Source organism: Salvelinus namaycush, chromosome 21 (genome assembly GCF_016432855.1).
Source record: "Salvelinus namaycush isolate Seneca chromosome 21, SaNama_1.0, whole genome shotgun sequence".
Lineage (NCBI taxonomy): Eukaryota > Metazoa > Chordata > Actinopteri > Salmoniformes > Salmonidae > Salvelinus > Salvelinus namaycush.
Genome location: NC_052327.1, coordinates 47,081,519 through 47,102,011, shown reverse-complemented (window position 1 = coordinate 47,102,011; position 20,493 = coordinate 47,081,519). Strand labels below are relative to the sequence as shown.

The 20,493-nt window shown below is 44.8% G+C and overlaps 1 protein-coding gene across 1 annotated transcript in view; it reads left to right on the top strand.

Moving 5' to 3' along the window:
• LOC120066431 (tetraspanin-9-like) overlaps nt 1-20,493 on the top strand; it is a 134,373-nt gene that overhangs the window by 71,617 nt on the left and 42,263 nt on the right. The window contains exon 2 of the mRNA XM_039017793.1: nt 16,717-16,908. Coding sequence (XP_038873721.1) covers nt 16,717-16,908 — 192 coding nt within the window. The remainder of the gene's footprint in view (nt 1-16,716; nt 16,909-20,493) is intronic.

The window sequence follows — 20,493 nt, the reverse complement described above, 5'->3', positions numbered from 1 at the left end:
CATTAGTATTTGATGAGAGCCAAGCAAGAGGAATACATTTTTAAGCATAAGGGATGTTATTTTTTTTAAATAAAATGTATTTAACCAGGCAAGTCAGTTAAGAACAAATTCTTATTTACAATGAGGGCCTACTCCAGCTAGGCCCGGACGACGCTGGGCCAATTGTGTGCTGCCCTATGGGACTCCCAATCACAGCCGGATGTGATGCAGCCTGGATTCGAACCAGGGACTGCAGTGACGCCTCTTGCACTGAGATGCAGTGCCTTAGAATGCTGCGCCACTGTAATTCTCTTCACTCTGTTTTGCTTAAGTCCCCAAAAGAGTGTGTTCATCATAGAAACTACATTTCCCTATATTTATTCATAACTTTTCATCTAAATAGATGGCAGCTTTTACCAAGCTGTATGAGTCAAGACTAGACCTGTGCACAGTTAAATAACTTGACATCCAGGCTGAAAAGGTTGGTTCTGGAAAGATGACTGGTAAATATGATCCTTTTGATTTATGGAGTTTCATGAGAAAAACATTTTCCCATTTATTTTAGACTAATGTTATTTAGAGTCATGATTCAGTATGGAAAGGAAATTATAGAATTTCTTGTGTGATTTGTAAGTTTAATTTGTTCAGTCATTTCAGATATTTTCCTATGTCAAAAGTACATTTCCTGAACTTTGTCCATATGCCACAATCTCCAAGCAGCATTGTAGGCCTTGTAGGCCGGCAACAGGCTGCCAGCGCTAGAAAAGCGTCCTGAGAGTGATTTTCTTTAACCAGGAATTCAGCAAACAAATAGTTTAGTTTAGGAAATCTGTTCCCAAATATTCCCACAAATAGAAAAAGAGACACGTGATAGTGTTTCAATGTAATCAAGGTATGAAATTATTATTTTCAAATACAATCTCTTTTTGGGCTTAGTTGTGGTGAATTTGGAGTGTACAAATTATAATTATGTCGCCCCACCCCCGTTTTGTCTAAGGTGATAGACATTGTCTGTCTTCATTACAGTATCCAGGGTTATTTCAGTGTAAAATCAATGAGAGCTAACTGCCCTTTTAAAGGTGGGCAATCATGTTTGCTGCTAAAAAATATGTTTTTTCTAATGAAGTGAAGAATAGCGTGGCACTCAGGGAATGATAAAGGGATAATGGAGCACTAATTCTCAGAACCAGAACAGTCAGGATGCTTTGTTACCAGTCTTTACTGTAATTGCACTGTAATGTTAGAGGTATACTTTAACAAAACGCACTTTCACTGAACCATTACATTCCTGAAGAGTTTTGTGTCCAGAATGGATGGCTTCTGAGTTGGCCAGGTCAGTCATCAGCTTCAGCCTCTGTGTTGCAAAATTATGTTGTCAAGCCAATAAACAGGTTGAGGTGAGCGAGTAGTTTGGAGGGTCAGTTTCACACACACTCACTCACACACACACACATGCTTTGTTCTTACATTCCTCGTGGGAACCTAAAATTGATTTCCATTCAAAATCGTATTTTCCCTAGCCGTTACCCTAACCCGTAACCCTAACTCCTAACCCTAAGGCTAAACCTAACCACTAACCCCTTTCCCTAACCTAATTGTAACCCAAACTCTAAATCTAACTTTCAAGCTTAAAGGGATACTTCGGGATTTGGGCCATCGGGCCCTTTATCTACTTCCCCAGTCAGATGAACTAGTGGATACCGTTGTTATGTTTCTGTGTCCAGTATGAAGGAAGTTAGAGGTAGTTTCATGCGTCAATGCTAGCTAGTGTTAGTTAGCAAATTCCTTCAAACTGCACACAGAGACATACAAATGGTATCCACAAGTTCATCTGACTCTGGGGAAGTAGATCATTGACAAAATCCCATAGAATCCCTTTAAAATAGCCTTTGTACTCATGTGGATGTGGGAAATGTACCCACTAGGGAGAATTTTTCTTGTTTTACTATTCTTGTGGGGACTTTTGGGGATTTTAGGTCCCCACGAGGATAGAAGAACCAAACCACACACACACCAAACCCCTTCATAAATCAACCCCTGATCAACCTCCATTGTAATACCAAGAGCCCAAGAAAAGAGCTGAAGCAGTTTTATTTAACAAAAGCCATCAAAGCCATCATTCCGGGTGGTTTGCGGGCTGTGTTCCCTGTGACCTCTGAGAGAGTGTGAAAAGTTCAACTCCTCCCGCCCACACTCAGCCAGTCTCAGGCCCTCTCCAAGTCACATCCCTCCTGCTTGGCCTGCTTGCACCACTGAGGGGGAAGATTGAAGTGGCGTCCTGCGTAGCGTGGCTATCCATGTCACTGAGCAGGTTGCTGATAAAACACCCAGACAGTGTCATGAGAAGGGCTGCTCTCGCTTCCTCTCTTCTTCTTTTTGCTCTTACATTTACATTTAGTCATTTAGCAGACGCTCTTATCCAGAGCGACTTACAGTAGAGTGCATACATTTTATTACATTTTTACATACTGAGACAAGGATATCCCTACCGGCCTAACCCGGACGACGCTATGCCAATTGTGCGTCGCCCCACGGACCTCCCGGTTGCGGGAGGTCTTCTCCTCCTCTCTCTCTCTCCCCCTCTCTCAGCCCTTCTTTAGACTAGTTGAGTATCTGAATCATCAGCATTTGTGGGTTCGATTACAGGCACAAAATGGCCAGAAACAAAGACCTTTCTTCTGAAACTCGTAAGTCTATTCTTGTTCTGAGAAATGAAGGCTATTACATGCGAGAAAATGCCAAGAAACTGAAGATCTCGTACAACGCTGTGTAATACTCCCTTCACAGAACAGCGCAAATTGGCTCTAACCAGAATAGAAAGATGAGTGGGAGGCCCCGGTGCACAACTGAGCAAGAGGACAAGTACATTAGAGTGTCTAGTTTGAGAATCAGACGCCTCACAAGTTCTCAACTGGCAGCTTCATTAAATAGTACCCGCAAAACACCAGTCTCAACGTCAACAGTGAAGAGGCGACTCCGGGAGGCTGGCCTTCTAGGCAGAGTTCCTCTGTCCAGTGTCTGTGTTCTTTTGCCAATCTTAAACTTTTCTTTTTATTGGCCAGTCTGAGATATGGCTTTTTCTTTGCAACTCTGCCTAGAAGGGCAGCATCCCGGAGTCGCCTCTTCACTGGGTACTATTTAATGAAGCTGCCAAAAACAAGGACATTTCTAAGTGACCCCAAACTTTTGAACGGTAGTGTATAAAAAACAATAAAAAACACGGAAATATAACATTTACATAAGTATTCAGACCCTTCACAGAGTACTTTGTTGATGCACCTTTGTCAGTGATTGCAGCCTAGAGTGTTTTGGGGTATAATGCTACAAGCTTGGCACACCTTTATGTTCGATCGGGTTAAAGTCCGGGCTCTGGCTCGGCCACTCAAGAACATTCAGAGACTTGTCCCGAAGCCACTCCTGCGTTGTCTTGGCTGTGTGCTTAGGGTCATTATCCTGTTGGAAGGTGAACCTTCACCCCAGTCTGAGGACCTGAACGCTCTGGAGCAGGTTTTTATCAAGGATCTCTTTGTACTTTTCTCCGTTCATCTTTCCCTCGATCCTGACTAGTCTCCCAGTCCCTGCCACTGAAAAACATCCCCACAGCATGATGCTGCCACCACCATGCTTCACCAAGTTCAACCTTGTTTTCATCAGACCAGAGAATCTTGTTTCTCATGGTCTGAGAATCCTTCAGGTGCCTTTTGGCAAACTCCAAGCGGGGTGTCATATGCCTTTTACTGAGGAGTGACTTCTGTCTGGCCACTCTACAATAAAGGCCTGATTGATGGAGTGTTGCAGAGAATCTCTGGAGCTCTGTCAGAGTGACCAGGGTTCTTGGCCACCTCCCTGACCAAGGCCCTTCTCCCCCGACTGCTCAGTTTGTGGAAAAAGTCAAGTGGTCTGAATATTTTCAGAATGCAATGTATGTGTATTCAACTAGTCAAAAGATTAGTATTTGGTCCCACATTCGTACCACGTAATGATTACATCAAGCTTGTGACTCTACACATTTGTTGAATGCATTTGCTGATTGTTTTGGTTGTGTTTCAGATAATTTTGTGCCCAAAATAAATTAATGGTAAATAATATATTGTGTCATTTTGGAGTCACTTTTATTGTAAATAAGAATATAATATGTTTCTTAACACTTCTACATTATTATTTTATATTATTTTATTTAACTAGGCAAGTCAGTTAAGAACAAATTCTTATTTACAATGATGGCCTACCAAAAGGCAACAAGGCCTCCTGCAGGGTGGGGATGGGAGAGACAACACAACACTACATAAAGAGAGAACTAAGACAACAACATACCATGGCAGCAACACAACATTACAACAACATGGTAGCAACACAACATGGCAGCAGCACAACATGGTAGGAGCACAAAACATGGTACAAACATTATTGGGCACAGACAACAGCACAAAGGGCAAGAAGGTAGAGACAACAATACATCACGCAAAGCAGCCACAACTGTTAGTACGTGTCCATGATTGAGTCTTTGAATGAAGAGATAAATGTGGATGCTACCATGATTACGGGTAGTCCTGATGCACAAATATCATACCCTCAAGACATGCTAACCTCCCACCATTACAGTAACAGGGGAGGTTAGCATTTTTGGGGGGTGTATGATATTCATGCCTATAACTTTCTCACAATTTGTTACTGTCCCAATACTTTTGGAGCTCACTGTATGTACAGTATGCCAACGCTATACATATTTGAATGTTATGATGCACTAAAAACTTTTAACACATCCCCATCAGCCAGTAAAAGCTTGTTAACGCTGGCTGAGAAGTAGTAGAAAGCAGCGTACCGCCCCCACACACTCCCAGCATTGGCTTAATGGGAGAGACTGTGTTGCTGCAAGGGCGCACACAGGGAGCCAGGGGATTGTGGGAGCTAAGACAGAATGTCAGAGCCCAATGCGCCGCTCTCTCTCCGCCCCGTTCGATGCAAAGTTAATTACTGCAGGATTTGCCATGCGGCAAAGAGAGGCAGCCGGTGCCAAAATACCCAACTCACACATTACTTTCATCTCAACATTAAACTATGGTTTTGTCTTATATGGCTCCCTATTCCCACATAGTTAGCCTCGACTCCAGGCTTTTCCCTCTCCCACCAGCTTAATGATAAACAAGACTTGGAAGTATGGTAATGCAGGACTACTACCACATAACTTGAGGGAATGTGGAACCATGTGGGATGAAGATCTAACTATTTCACATGTGGAAGGACATTTGGTCCATCATTTTCATGTGGCTTTTAACTACTGTACACTTGTGTGCATTATGTCTGTTTATGACCGCTCTGAGTTATTCAGTATCTTGAGATTCTACAGTAAAATAATAAGAGATCCATTGGTTAAAGAATGGGGATGGCCGCCATTTTATGTGGCCTGACCAATAATTGTTCTATTTTGTGTGCTGTTTTGCGCTGTTTAAATTTTTTGGGAACACAATGTTTACGCCATCGTTTCCTATGACCAAAAAGAGCTTCTGGACATCAGAGGTTGACGAGCCGGATGCCTGACGAGACTCCATCAGCAAGTGGATAATCCGCCTTTACCCTTTTTTTTACTGGTGAACGTGCAATCACAGAAGAATAAACTGTATGCGCTCCGTTCGAGACTATTCTACTACCGGGACAATAAAAACTGTAATATCGTGGCTGAACAAGGACATGGATAATATACAGTTAGCTGGATTTTTCCATGCAGCGGCAAGACAGAACAGCAGCCTCCGGTAAGACCGGGGGGTGGTGTGTGTCTCTTTGTCAACAACAGCTAGTGCGCAATCTATAATATTAAGGAAGTCTCAAGGTTTTGCTTGCCTAAGTTGGTGTACCTCATGATGGGGCGGCAGGTAGCCTGGTGGTTAGAGTGTTGAACTAGTAACCGAAAGTTTTCAAGATCGAATCTCTGAGCTGACAAGGTAAAAATCTGTCGTTCTGCCCCTGAACAAGGCAGTTAAGACTGTTCCTAGGCCGTCATTGAAAATAAGAATTTGTTCTTGCCTGACTTGCCTAGTTAAATAAAGATAAAAAAATAAGCTGTAGACCACACTATTTTCCAAAATAGTTTTGATCTATATTCTTCGTAGCTGTCTATTTACCAGCACAAACCGATGCTGGCACTAACGAACTGTATAAGGCCAAAAGCAAACAAGAAAATGCTCATCCAGAGGCGGAGCTCCTAATGGCCAGGAACTTTAATGCAGGAAGACTGAAATTTCTACCAGTATGTCACATTCAGCTAGAGACAAAAACCTCTAGATCAGCTTTACTCCAGTCACAGCACAGGAGGTTGGTGGCACCTTCATTGGGCAGAACGGGCTCGTGGTAATGACTGGAGTGGAATAGGTGGAATGTTATCAAATACATCAAACATATAGTTTCCAGGTGTTTGATGCCATTCCATTTGATCCGTTCCAGACGTTATTATGAGCCGTTCTCCCCTCAGCAGCCTCCACTGACACACAGAGGCACGTACAAAGCTCTCCCTCACCCTCCATTTGGCAAATCTGACCATAACTCTATCCTCCTGATTCCTGCTTACAAGCAAAAATTCTGTAAGTACCAGTACGCTCAATATGGAAGTGGTCCGATGAAGCGAATGCTAAACTACAGGACTGTTTTGCTAGCAAAGACTGGAATATGTTCCGGGATTCATCCGATGGCATTGAAGAGTATACAACATCAGTCACCGGCTTCATTAATAAGTGCATTGACGACGTCGTACCCACAGTAACCGTACGTACATATCCCAAACAGAAACCATGGATTACAGGCAACATCCGCACTGAGCTACATCCGCCCTGAGCTAAAGGCTAGAGCTGCTGCTTTCAAGGAGTGAAACACTAATCCGAACGCTTATAAGAAATCCCTCTACGCCCTCTGACAACCATCAACAGGCAAAGCATCAATACAGGACTAAGATCGAATCCTAATACACCAGCTCTGACGCTCGTTGAATGTGGCAGGGCTTTCAAACTATCATCGATTACAAAGATAAACCCAGCCGCAAGCTGCCCAGTGACGCGAGCCTGCATGAGAGAACCAGCTGTTCCGAACGATGGTGTGATCACGCTCTCCATAGCCAGTGTGAGTAAGACCTTTAAACAGATTAACATTCACAAGGCCGCAGGGCCAGACGGATTACCAGGACACGTACTCCGAGCATGCGCTGACCAGCTGTGTCTTCACTGACATTTTCAACCTCTCCCTGACCTAGTCTGTAATACCTACATATTTCAAGCAGACCACCATAGTCCCTGTACCCAATAACACCAAGGTACCCTTCCTAAATGACATCCGCCCCGTAGCCATGAAATACTTTTAAAGGCTGGTCATGGCTCACATCAACACCATTATCCCAGAAACCCTGAACCCACTCCAATTTGCATACTGCCCCAACAAATTCACAGATGATGCAATCTCTATTGCACTCCACACTGCCCTTTCCCACCTCGACAAAAGGAACACCTACATGAGAATGCTGCTCATTGACTACAGCTCAGTGACCCTCAACACGGGGGCCCATCAGAGGTGCGTGCTTAGTCCCCTCCTGTACTCCCTGTTCACCCATGACTGCGTGGCCAGGCACGACTCAAAAACCATCATTAAGTTTGCACGACATGACGGTGGTAGGCCTGATCACAGACGACAATGAGACAGCCTGTAGGGAGGAGGTCAGAGACCTGGCAGTGTGGTGCCAGGACAACAACACAATGTGAGCAAGACAAAGGAGCTGATTGTGTGCTTCAGGTAAAAGCGGGCCGAGCACACCCCGATTTACATTGACAGTGCTGTAGTGGAGAGGGTCAAGAGCTTCAAGTTCCTTGGTCTCCACATCACTAAGGTCCCATCATGGTCCAAACACACCAACACAGTCGTTAAGAGGACACAACAACGCCTATTCCCCCTCAGGAGGCAACTGCTCAGCATCCGGATCCTCAAAAAGGCAACTGCTCAGCATCTGACCTTAAGGCGCTACAGAGGGTAGTGTCTACTGCCCAGTACTTCACTGGAGCCAAACTTCCTGCCATCCAGGACCTCTATACCAGGCAGTGTCAGAGAAAGGCCCAGAAATTGTCAGACTCCAGCCACTCCAGTCATAGACTGTTCTCTCTGCTACCGCACGGTAAGCGGTACCGGAACACCAAGTCTGGGACCAAAAGGCTCCTTAACAACTTCTACCCTCAAGCCATAAGACTGCTGAACAGTTAATAAAATGGCCACCAGGACTATTTACATTGACCCCCTTATTTTATTCTTATTTATTATAATGTTTTGTACTCTCTTGCACAGGCTCAACGTACACTCACTGAACACTAACCACCCTGTCACACATACTACACTGACACTCCAACACACACACACACACAGTCTTGTACAGCTGACCTTGTGGGGACACAATTCAGTCCCATTCAAAATTATATTTTCTCTAACCCCTAAACCTAACCCGTACTCTTACCCTAACCTTAACCCAAAAACCTAACCTTAACCCTAAACCTAGCTCCTAAACCTAATTCTAACCCTAACACTAATGTTAACCTTAACCATAAACGAAATAGCATTTGACCTTGTAAGGAAGTTGGTCAAATGTTTGTTTGTTTGTTTACTATTCTTGTGGGGACTTCTGGTCTCCACAAGAATAGTTAAACACGTCCACGGACACACACACAAAACACACACACATTTGTCTTACTTTTTTAAAACTCTGCATTGTTGGTTAAGGGCTCGTAAGTAAGCATTTCATGGTAAGGTCTACTACACCTGTTGTATTCGGCGCATGTGACAAATAAAATTTGATTTGATCCACACAGATGGGATGTGAAAACAAGCCTAGTGTCTCCAATTAAAACCGGATAAGCATCTCAGTAGGCAGGCTTGAGGTCAGTCATGACCATCGAAGGTCAAACGACCAATCGCTCTCTACTCTGGGCTACCCTACATAACATCTGTTCACGTTTGACATTAGGGCTGGTAGTAGTGGTATTGCGAGACAGAGATTACACAGACAGAGATCAGACAGATTGGGTGGGGGTTGGAAGGCTTCACAGTCACTTACAGCAGACACACTTGGACGCGTTCGGGCATTACTCACAATCAACTAGGCACAGGATCCTCCCTCCACCTGGACTGGCTAACGTCTCTGCGCTCCCTCCTCGTAAATCCAGCCTGTCTGCCCTCATAACGTACCTAGTACCTCCACTACATGTCCTTGCAATGAACCCTCTCACTCAACAGCAACTGTGGCCATAGAGAGAGAATTATTAGAACGGAAAAAAGCATGCTTTACTCCTATAGGTACACTCAATATGGCCGCCTCTCCACCCATCACAGACCCTTTGACATGAAAGGGAAAGCCCATTTTAGTTATTCTATTTCTATGGCAGTGGCCTCATGAGCTGGGAAATCGATCTTCATATCCACTCAGCATAAAGACATACGTGACCTTTCACAGCATTTCCAGTTGACATTTTCATTTTCTATGTTTAATCAGGGACTCCTGGTTTACTCCTCCCAGTGAGTGGTTGGTTATGTATTATTAAGATGATTACATTTACATTTTAGTCATTTAGCAGATGCGCTTATCCAGAGCGACAATTATACTATAGCATTCTTGAGGCCCCGTACTGAGCTGAGGCTCCCTTGATCTAATGCCATTCAAACAAACAACTCCTGGGTCGGTCTCTCTCTTTGTTAGCCACACAGCAGTTAGTTGTTTGTTTTACTGCTGTTTTTCTGAGGGAAGGTACAAATGCTCCCTGTGTCCCTTTGAATAGGACGCCCATCGGGTGGCCAATCTAATCTGCCGCTCCGGAGGGATCGAACGCTGTACTTCGCTTTGAGTCTTCATGGACTCATCTCTCGCTCCATCCTTTAACCTTCACAGGAGCTCTCCTTTTTGTTTGTTATGATAGAGGGTCTAATTTTAGTCAGGCAGTCAGGATCGGGCCCCTGGCAACACATTCTCTGTGGTAGAATCTCAGTACTTTCAACTCAGCAACCTTTTGTTGCTAAGGGACTGAGGTACTTATTATAGGAGTGTTTTCCATCCATCTCAGGTCTTAAAAGGTTATGCAGACCCCCTGTAGCCCCCATGTATATATGAAGCGGTATCATCTCCCGTCGACTCTAGCCTACACAAACACAGGCCACACAGCCCTCACAATGGAAATGTGAAAGGTTAATTCGAGTGATCCTCCACTTAACAGAAGGCCGCTGGGAGTGGGCTTGATGGGGGTTTGACGACCTGAACTCAGGTTTATATATCCATGGTTCCAGACCCCGTAGGACTCATTAGGATTGAGACGTCTCTTGACACCACCATCAGCAGCAGACAGAAGTTTACCCCTCTGGCCGGCCCCTCTTGACACAGCCCTCACATAACCATCACACAACCCTCCCAGACCCCACTCCCATACACACTCATATACACCAGCAGTGTGGAAAACGCCTACTTTAACTCAGACACTTGTTTCTTTCCTACTGTAAAGTAAAGTCACACTTTCGTGGGGCTCTTAGATGAGGTTGTCGATGATGTTGAGAGAGGCTGACAGAGCCATTAGTCATCTCTGGATGTAAGCCGGCTTTAAGTGCTCAGTGCTAAGAGGTATTAAAGGCACTATTTGTCAGTCCAATTAACAACTCATTTAGCTTGTGGGTATGTGTGATTAATTATTTATTGTGTCCAGGCTTGCCCGCGTTCCTGTGTTGGGCTGCAGGTTTCCAGGTTGGTTAGTGTACAGTACACCGCTCCATATATCGCTGACAGGCGTTAATGTGTTCAGAAGCACTGGTGTGAACACAAGGAAAGAGGGAGTGTCCTCTGCAAACAAGGAAGTTTGCAGACAACACAACAGTAGTGAGCTTGATTACCAACAACGACGAGACAGCCTACTGGGAGGAAGTGAGGGCACTCGGAGTATGGTGTCAGGAAAACAACCTCGCACTCAACATTAACAAAACAAAGGAGATGATCGTGGACTTCAGGAAACAGCAGAGGGAGCACCCCCCTATCCACATCGAAGGGACAGCAGTGGAGAAGGTGGAAAGTTTTAAGTTCCTCGGCGTACACATCACAGACAAACTGAAATGGTCCACCCACACAGACAGTGTGGTGAAGAAGACGCAACAGCGGCTTTCAACCTCAGGAGGCTGAAGAAATGTGGCTTTTCACCCAAAACCCTGACAAACTTTTACAGATGCACAATCGAGAGCATCCTGTCGGGCTGTATCACCGCCTGGTACGGCAACTGCACCGCCCTCAACCGTAAGGCTCTCCAGAGGGTGGTGCGGTCTACACAATGCATCACCGGGGGCAAACTACCTACCCTCCAGGACACCTACACCACCCGATGTCAAGGCCGAAAAGATCATCAAGGACAACAACTACCCGAGCCACTGCCTGTTCACACCGCTACCATCGAGAAGGCGAGGTCAGTACAGGTGCATCAAAGCTGGAACCGAGAGACTGAAAAACAGCTTCTATCTCAAGGCCATCAGACTGCTAAACAGCAATCACTAACTCAGAGAGGCTGCTGCCTACATTGAGACCCAATCACTGGCCACTTTAATAAATGGATCACTAGTCACTTTAAACAATGCCACTTTAAATGATGCCACTTTAATAATGTTTACATATCTTACATTACTCATATCATATGTATATACTGTATTTTATACCATCTATTGTTGTTGGGAAATTGTTAGATTACTTGTTAGATATTACTGCACTGTTGGAACAAGAAGCACAAGCATTTCGCTACACTCGCATTAACATCTGCATGTGACTGATTTGATTTGAGGGAAAGGTTGGAGGGATGGAGGGAGGAGTGGTGGTGCTATGATTTACCACGGCGTCTAACCATATTTCAACTCGTTGTGATTTCTTATTCACGACATGATTGCATGGGATATTTCATTCCATTAGGCAGAGGGAGAATGTCACTACTTACCTCTCCGCTTATATTTCACTGGGGCCGGCATGGCGGGCTGCAGCGCATCACTGTTTGCCAACATCACAGTATCAGGCTGTGTCTCAAATGGCACTTTTGTGTAAGTAGTGCACTATGTAGGGAACAGGGTGTCATTTGCGATGCATCCCAGTGTCTGTCCGGTCTGTTCTGCTCTCGGTCTGCTGGGCAACTTTAATGTAGGGAAACTTAAACCAGTTCTACCAAATTTTTATCAACATGTTAAATGTGCAACCAGAGGGAAAACATTTCTAGATCACCTGTACTCCACACACAGAGACGCGTACAAAGCTCTCCCTTGCCCTCCATTTGGTAAATCCAACCACAACTCTATCCTCCTGATTCCTGCTTACAAGCTAAAATTAAAGCAGGAAGCACCAGTGACTCGGTCTATAAAAAAGTGGTCAGATGAACCAGATGCTAATCTACAGGACTGTTTTGCTATCACAGACTGGAACATGTTCCGGAATTCTTCCGATGGCTTTGAGGAGTACACCCCATCAGTCACTGGCTTTATCAATAAGTGCATCGAGGACGTCGTCCCCACAGTGACTGTACGTACATACCCAAACCAGAAGCCATGGATTACAGGCAACATTCACACTGAGCTAAAGGGTAGAGCTGCCGCTTTCAAGGTGCGGGACTCTAACCCGGAAGCTTAAAAGAAATCCCACTATGCCCTGCGACGAACCATCAAACAGGCAAAGCACCAATATAGGGCTAAGATTGAATGATACTACACCGGCTCTGACGCTCGTCTTATGTGGCAGGGCTTGCAAACTATTACAGACTACAAAGGGAAGCCAAGCCGCGAGCTGCCCAGTGACACGAGCGTACCAGACGAGCTAAATCACTTCTATGCTCGCTTCGAGGCAAGCAGCACTGAGGCATGCATGAGAACATCAGCTGTTCCGGACGACTGTGTGATCACGCTCTCCGTAGCCGACGTGAGTAAGACCTTTATACAGGTCAACATACACAAGGCTGCGGGGCCAGACGGAGTACCAGGACGTGTGCTCTGGACATGTGCTGACCAACTGGCAGGTGTCTTCACTGACATTTACAACATGTCCCTGATTGAGTCTGTAATACCAACATGTTTCAAGCAGACCACCATAGTCCATGTGCCCAAGAACACAAAGGCAACCTGCCTAAATGACTACAGACCCGTAGGTCTCACGTCAGTAGCCATGAAGTGCTTTGAAAGGCTGGTAATGGCTCACATCAACAACATTATCCCAGAAACCCTAGACCCACTCCAATTTGCATACCACTCTAACAGATCCACAGATGATGCAATCTCTATTGCACTCCACACTGCCCTTTCCAACCTGGACAAAAGGAATGCTTATGTGAGAATGCTATTCATTGACTACAGCTCAGCGTTCAACACCATAGTACCCTCAAAGCTCATCACTAAGCTAAGGATCCTGGGACTAAACACCTCCCTCTGCAACTGGATCCTGGACTTCCTGACGGGCCACCCCCAGGTGGTGAGGGTAGGTAGCAACACATCTGCCACGCTGATCCTCACCATTGGAGACCCCCAGGGTTGCGTGCTCAGTCCCCTCCTGTACTCTTTGTTCACCCACGACTGCACGGCCAGGCACGACTCCAACACCATCATTAAGTTTTCAGACGACACAACAGTGGTAGACCTGATCACCGACGAGACAGCCTATTGGGAAGAGGTCAGAGACCTGGCCGGGTGGTGCCAGAATAACAACCTATCCCTCATCGTGACCAAGACTAAGGAGATGATTGTGGACTACAGGAAAAGGAGGACCAAGCACACCCCCTTTCTCATCGACGGGGCTGTAGTGGAGCAGGTTGAGACCTTCAAGTTCCTTGGTGTCCAGTCAAGTTCCCGTCAGTCTCTGTAGGGGCAGAGGGGCAGTGTCTTGAGGAGGAACTGCTCCACCTAGAGGGCTGTTGTATCCTCTACAGCCCTCAAACTCAAATTTAGACCTGGGACACCATTATCATTCATTATCAGGTAGAACAGAAAACCAGCAGTCTCCGGACCTCGTATGGTAAGAGTTGAATACCCCTGCCCTACAGTGTTATGAACCTAGACTACAGTGTGTGTGTGTGTGTGGTGGGGGGCGGGTTGGAGTCGTGTGGGTGGGTAGAGGGGGGCGGGTTGGTGTCATGTGGGTGGGTAGAGGGGTGTGGGTTGGCGTCATGTGGGTGTGGGTGGGTAGAGGGGTGTGGTTTGGTGTCATGTGGGTGGGTAGAGGGGGGCGGGTTGGTGTCATGTGGGTGGGTAGAGGGGTGTGGGTTGGTGTCATGTGGGTGGGTAGAGGGGGGCGGGTTGGTGTCATATGGGTGCCGGTGTGTAATTCTGTGTTTGTTCTATGCCAGTAAGCTGCTCAGACTGGCGGAACGCATTTCTGCTCCTAATCACTGGTAGAGCATTATTGGCTTAACAGAATCAGTTAATATGCTGTAATGGGTGTAAATGCTCTTGATTAGTTGTTCTCTCCTCCCCTGGTGCGTAGAGGGTAGTCAGCCTACTGCTACAGCCTTTCTGGGGATATCTATATGCTCACTTAGCTTGGATTTGTACTTTGTGAAGACTATGAAAATACATAATGAATATATATTTGTTTCATTATTTGTGAATATTAGGAATGCAACGTTACAGTGGGCCCACGGTTCGGTATGTATCACGGTTTGTGGGCCACGGTAACGGTACGGTTTCGGTATCTTTATATTTAAGAAAAGTTTGCACTTGTATGACTCTCATACAGGGAACGAGTTTGCAACACGTAGCTCTTCATCTCCCAAACCAGTACATAGTGAACCATCACAGTGAGGTAGTTTCCAGTACATAGTGAACCATCACAGTGAGGTAGCTTCCAGTACATAGTGAACCATCACAGTGAGGTAGCTTCCAGTACATAGTGAACCATCACAGTGAGGTAGCTTCCAGTACATGTGAACCATCACAGTGAGGTAGCTTCCAGTACATAGTGAACCATCACAGTGAGGTAGCTTCCAGTACATAGTGAACCATCACAGTGAGGTAGTTTCCAGTACATAGTGAACCATCACAGTGAGGTAGCTTCCAGTACATAGTGAACCATCACAGTGAGGTAGATTCCAGTTCATAGTGAACCATCACAGTGAGGTAGCTTCCAGTACATAGTGAACCATCACAGTGAGGTAGCTTCCAGTACATAGTGAACCATCACAGTGAGGTAGTTTCCAGTATATAGTGAACCATCACAGTGAGGTAGCTTCCAGTACATAGTGAACCATCACAGTGAGGTAGCTTCCAGTACATAGTGAACCATCACAGTGAGGTAGCTTCCAGTACATGTGAACCGTCACAGTGAGGTAGCTTCCAGTACATAGTGAACCATCACAGTGAGGTAGCTTTTTTTATATAAAAAAATATTTAACCAAGCAAGTCAGTTAAGAACAAATTCTTATTTACAACGACAGCCTAGCTGCCTTGTTCAGGGGCAGAACGGCATGTGTTTACCTTGTCAGCTCGGGGATTCAATCTAACAACCTTTCGGTTACTGGCTCAATGCTCTAACCACTAGGCTACCTGCCACCCCGTTTGAGTTGCTCTGGATGTCCAACTATCAGTGGAGAGAGCTAGATAGGTTGCCTGTGTCAATTTATTTTAAATTTCTCTCCGTGATGTTTCATAGAGTTTGGGAATTAGTTTGCCGCTGAAATGTGTGCGGGGGGGGGACATTATAACGCCGTTACATTGTTTTCATCAAGTGATGAAATCCTGAGTCAGTAACCACCGAATAGGGCTGCAAATCTTTGGCTATGAATACTCCCACTGCTTTCGTTATTTCTTTGTTTTTCTGAATTTGTAGCAAATTGTTGTTGGAAGGCAAAGGAGAGAGATTGTTGTGTTTTGGCTGACGAGTCTACTCTCCTTGCTCCAGCTCCACCTGCAAGGGATATGGCCAGGTTATGGCCACGTAAATGACACATCATGTAAGAAGTTTTTCCACTTGAGTAGCTGATGGTGACAAAGCAATACTTGCAGACTGTACTTTCTTTGTTTACGTTCTTCTTACCCTCGTCATCGTATTGACCGTTGAATCCAAAATGTTCCCACACAGCAGATTTGAAAGACGGCAGTGCCTCTTCAAATTTGCTTCTCTCTGTCTCGCTAGCGCTCGCCGCTTCTCTGTCTCGCTAGCGCTCTCTTGTCACGTTGGAGCTGAGAGAATATTTGTTTTTAGTTTCCCCTTTCTTCATGGGGCCCCTTTAGGGAGGTTTCCTACTGAGATGTCACTGCAAATTGTCCATAGGTTGTTTAAGGGGGAGCGGTTTGCGGTCACCGCAGTTGCTACATTTTGAGACATTGCTGTGGAGTAAAGTTTGTCAGCCCTCAGGAGCCCCCTAATGGCCTGGGGCCCCAAGCAGTTGCCTGCCTTGCCTGTTCACAAGCTGCGCGTTTGGTTCTGTGGATCTGAATGTACAACGTGTGTGTAGTCTGCAGCACAATAAGCAAATTTTGGAAATTATAGGAAAATGACAGGCATATCGTAATTCCGCGGTTCACGTGTGCGTATTGAACTGTAGAGGGCGTACCAAACGGTTCGACAACATACTGTGTACCGTTGCATCCCTAGTGAATATGCATGCTCATTTCAGTACTGCAAAGAAACTATAAGCCTCTTGTTTTCTGCCAACTCCAATTAATTCAGAACATACATGTCTTTGTGATGATTCTATTTTAAACCTCTCTTACCTGGTATCTCTTGCTTTGCAGTTGTGTGGCTGTGGGCTGCTGGGCGTGGGCATCTGGCTGTCTGTGTCCCAGGGCAGCTTTGCCACCTTCTCACCCTCCTTCCCGTCGCTCTCCGCTGCCAACCTGGTCATCGCCATCGGCGCCATCGTCATGGTGACCGGCTTCCTGGGCTGCCTGGGAGCCATCAAGGAGAACAAGTGCCTGCTTCTGAGTGTGAGTTAAGAACTGGCCTGCCCACGCACGCAGACATACAAACACACTTGCACATATATACAACTCTCTCTTTCGGTCTTTCTTCTCTCCCTCTATCTATTTCTCTCTCTACCCCAGTACCACACACACACACACACCAGCCTTCAGTAGAGCAGTCAGGCTAACGAGCTCAACGGGGGAGATGAATCCTCAGTAAAAACCTTGGGGGCTCACAGATAAAATTAGGCCCGAGTGCCAGGCACTGCGGGAGTCTCCCATTCCTCAATGGCCATGGTCACAGACTGATTGAAAGAATTGTCAGTGTGAGGTCCTTTGTGTCACATGCTGTCACATGCTTGAGTTATGTAGATTAGACATTCCTTGTATTGGTAAAAAAAACTGAGAGCGCTGAATTATTTAATACAAAGAATACTCTTGTTTGTCTAGACTCATGTTGTTCCCGGAGAACTGTTAAGTTAAGAGTTTTATCTCAAGTGTTATTTAAATAGCAACGTTTGAAAAGATAACGCACGAGTAGGTTTACATAACTGAATGCAAAACTTTTTATATCAACTTGAAAATGAGAGGAGTTGGAATTTCAAACACCTCCAACCCCTTGGAGCAGCTATCTCAAACATCAGTTAAAAACATATTGAATATTACGCATCAGCACATCACTACGTCTGCGCTATGTGCTTTAACAATTTTGTATAGCATGAAGCGAGAGAGAGAAAGAGAGAGCGAGCGAGCGAGATGGAAAGAGAGAGAAACAGAATTAGAGAGAGAGAGAAAAAGAGAGACGGAAAGAGAGAAAGACAGAAATGGAGACGGAAAGAGAGATAAAAAAATAGAAAGAGAGAGGGAGGGCCTGGATCTTTGCCAGAACACCACAGTGATAAATAATGAACTCCGGTGTAAAAGCTTCATAACACATCACTGTAATATGTAACTTTTTGGGCAACCCCGACCAAATTCACATAGAAATGTACAGTTGAAGTCGGAAGTTTACATACACCTTAGCCAAATACATTTAAACTCAGTTTTTCACAATTCCTGACATTTAATCCTAGTAAGAATTCCCTGTCTTAGGTCAGTTAGGATCACCACTTTATTTTAAGAATGTGAAATGAATAATAGTAGAGAATGATTTATTTCAGCTTTTATTTCTTTCATCACATTCCCAGTGGGTCAGAAGTTTACATACACTCAATTAGTATTTGGAAGCATTGCCTTTAAATTGTTTAACTTGGGTCAAACGTTTCAGGTAGCCTTCCACAAGCTTCCCACAATAAGTTGGGTGAATTTTGGCCCATTCCTCCTGACAGAGCTGGTGTAACTGAGTCAGGTTTGTAGGCCTCCTTGCTCACACACGCTTTTTCAGTTCTGCCCACAAATTTTCTATAGGATTGAGGTCAGGGCTTTGTGATGGCCACTCCAATACCTTGACTTTGTTGTCCTTAAGCCATTTTGCCACAACTTTGTAAGTATGCCTGGAGTCATTGTCCATTTGGAAGACCCATTTGCGACCAAGCTTTAACTTCCTGACTGATGTCTTGAAATGTTGCTTCAATATATCCACATCATTTTCCTCCCTCATGAAGCCATCTATTTTGTGAAGTGCACCAGTCCCTCCTGCAGAAAAGCACCCCCACAAAATGATGCTGCCACCCCTGTGCTTCACGGTTGGGATGGTGTTCTTCAGCTTGCAAGCCTCCCCCTTTTTCCTCCAAACATAACTATGGTCATTATGGCCTAACAGTTCTATTTTTGTTTCATCAGACCAGAGGACATTTCTCCAAAAAGTACGATCTTTGTCCCCATGTGCAGTTGCAAACCGTAGTCTGGCTTTTTTATGGCGGTTTTCGAGCAGTGGGTTCTTCCTTGCTGAGCGGCCTTTCAGGTTATGTTGATATAGGACTCGTTTTACTGTGGATATAGATACTTTTGTACCTGTTTCCTCCAGCATATTCACAAGGTAGTTTGCTGTTGTTCTGGGATTGATTAGCACTTTTCGCACCAAAGTACGTTCATCTCTAGAAAACACGTCTCCTTCCTGAGCGGTATGAAGGCTGCGTGGTCCCATGGTGTTTATACTGGCGTACTATTGTTTGTACAGATGAACGTGGTACCTTCAGGCGTTTGGAAATTGCTCCCAAGGATGAACCAGACTTGTGGAGGTCTTGGCTGATTTCTTTTGATTTTCCCATGATGTCAAGCAAAGAGGCACTGAGTTTGAAGGTAGGCCTTGAAATACATCCACAGCTACACCTCCAATTGACTCAAATTATGTCAATTAGCCTATCAGAAGCTTCTAAAGCCGTGACATCATTTTCGGGAATTCTCCAAGCTGTTTAAAGGCACAGTCAACTTAGTGTATGCTAACTTCTGACCCACTGGAATTGTGATACAGTGAAATAATCTGTCTGTAAACAATTGTTGGAAAAATATCTTGTGTCATGCACAAAGTAGATGTCCTAACCGACTAACCTAAACTATAGTTTGTTAACAAGACATTTGTTGAGTGGTTGAAAAATGAGTTTTAATGACTCCAACCTAAGTGTATGTAAACTTCCTGTAAATTAAAGATCTGTCATTCTTATTGAAAGCAAGTCTAAGAAGCAATAGATCTGTTCTATGTGTGCTATTTCCTTGCTTCCCAGTCTTACATTTTAGTCATTTTGTAGATGGTCTTATCCAGAGCGACTTACAGTGGTGATTGCATACATTTTAATTCATACTGGTCCCGTGTGGGAGTCAAACCCACATCCCTGGCATTGCAAGTGCCATGCTCTACCAGATGAGCCACACAGGACTTCAGTTTTGTTTATGCATCTTTCACTTTTGGTTTTGTGCACCAGCTTCAAACAGCTGAAAACACAGTATTTTTGGTTATGGAAAAGATATTTCACTGTGATTTAGATGGTACAATGATTGTCTACACACTATAGTTGTTTTGCCACATAAACCGAAATTAGGCAAACTATTAGAATTTTAGCAGCCAGTAATTGGCAGAGTAATTTCTGCATAGTGTATCTTTAAGCTTATCATATTGAGCCAATGGGTATTTCATATTTCATATTTTCAATGGGTATTTCATGCATCTGCATTGCTTGCTGTTTGGGGTTTTGGGCTGGGTTTCTGTGTAGCACATTGTGACAGCTGCTGATGTAAAAATGGCTTTATAAATGAATTTGATTGATTGCTATTCGCCCAAACCTTCCCAAACCTGGGAAGATAAATTATGTCTGTTTGGAAACATCAGATTGGAGTTAGCCCTCTTTGGGCCAATCAGATCTGAGGTACCGGCCTGACATATTATCTGTAAAATTGTTCTGTGAACAAACTCTCTTTGGATTGGAACTATTTGAAATATATAAAGGTCAGAGAACCTTTTCCATCAGGAAGCTTGCGCCTAGGCTAGACAAGTTGAATGAGCCCATCGCAAAAGGCAAGATTGTTTTGTGTGACACACTTGGCCGACATTGTTGACATGAAAGTGAGTGTGTATGCGTCCGTGCGCGCACACACACAAACACACACACACACACACTGTAATCAGAGCACTAACTTTTTGTCTAAACAAGCTGTTCCTGAAACTTTCCACAC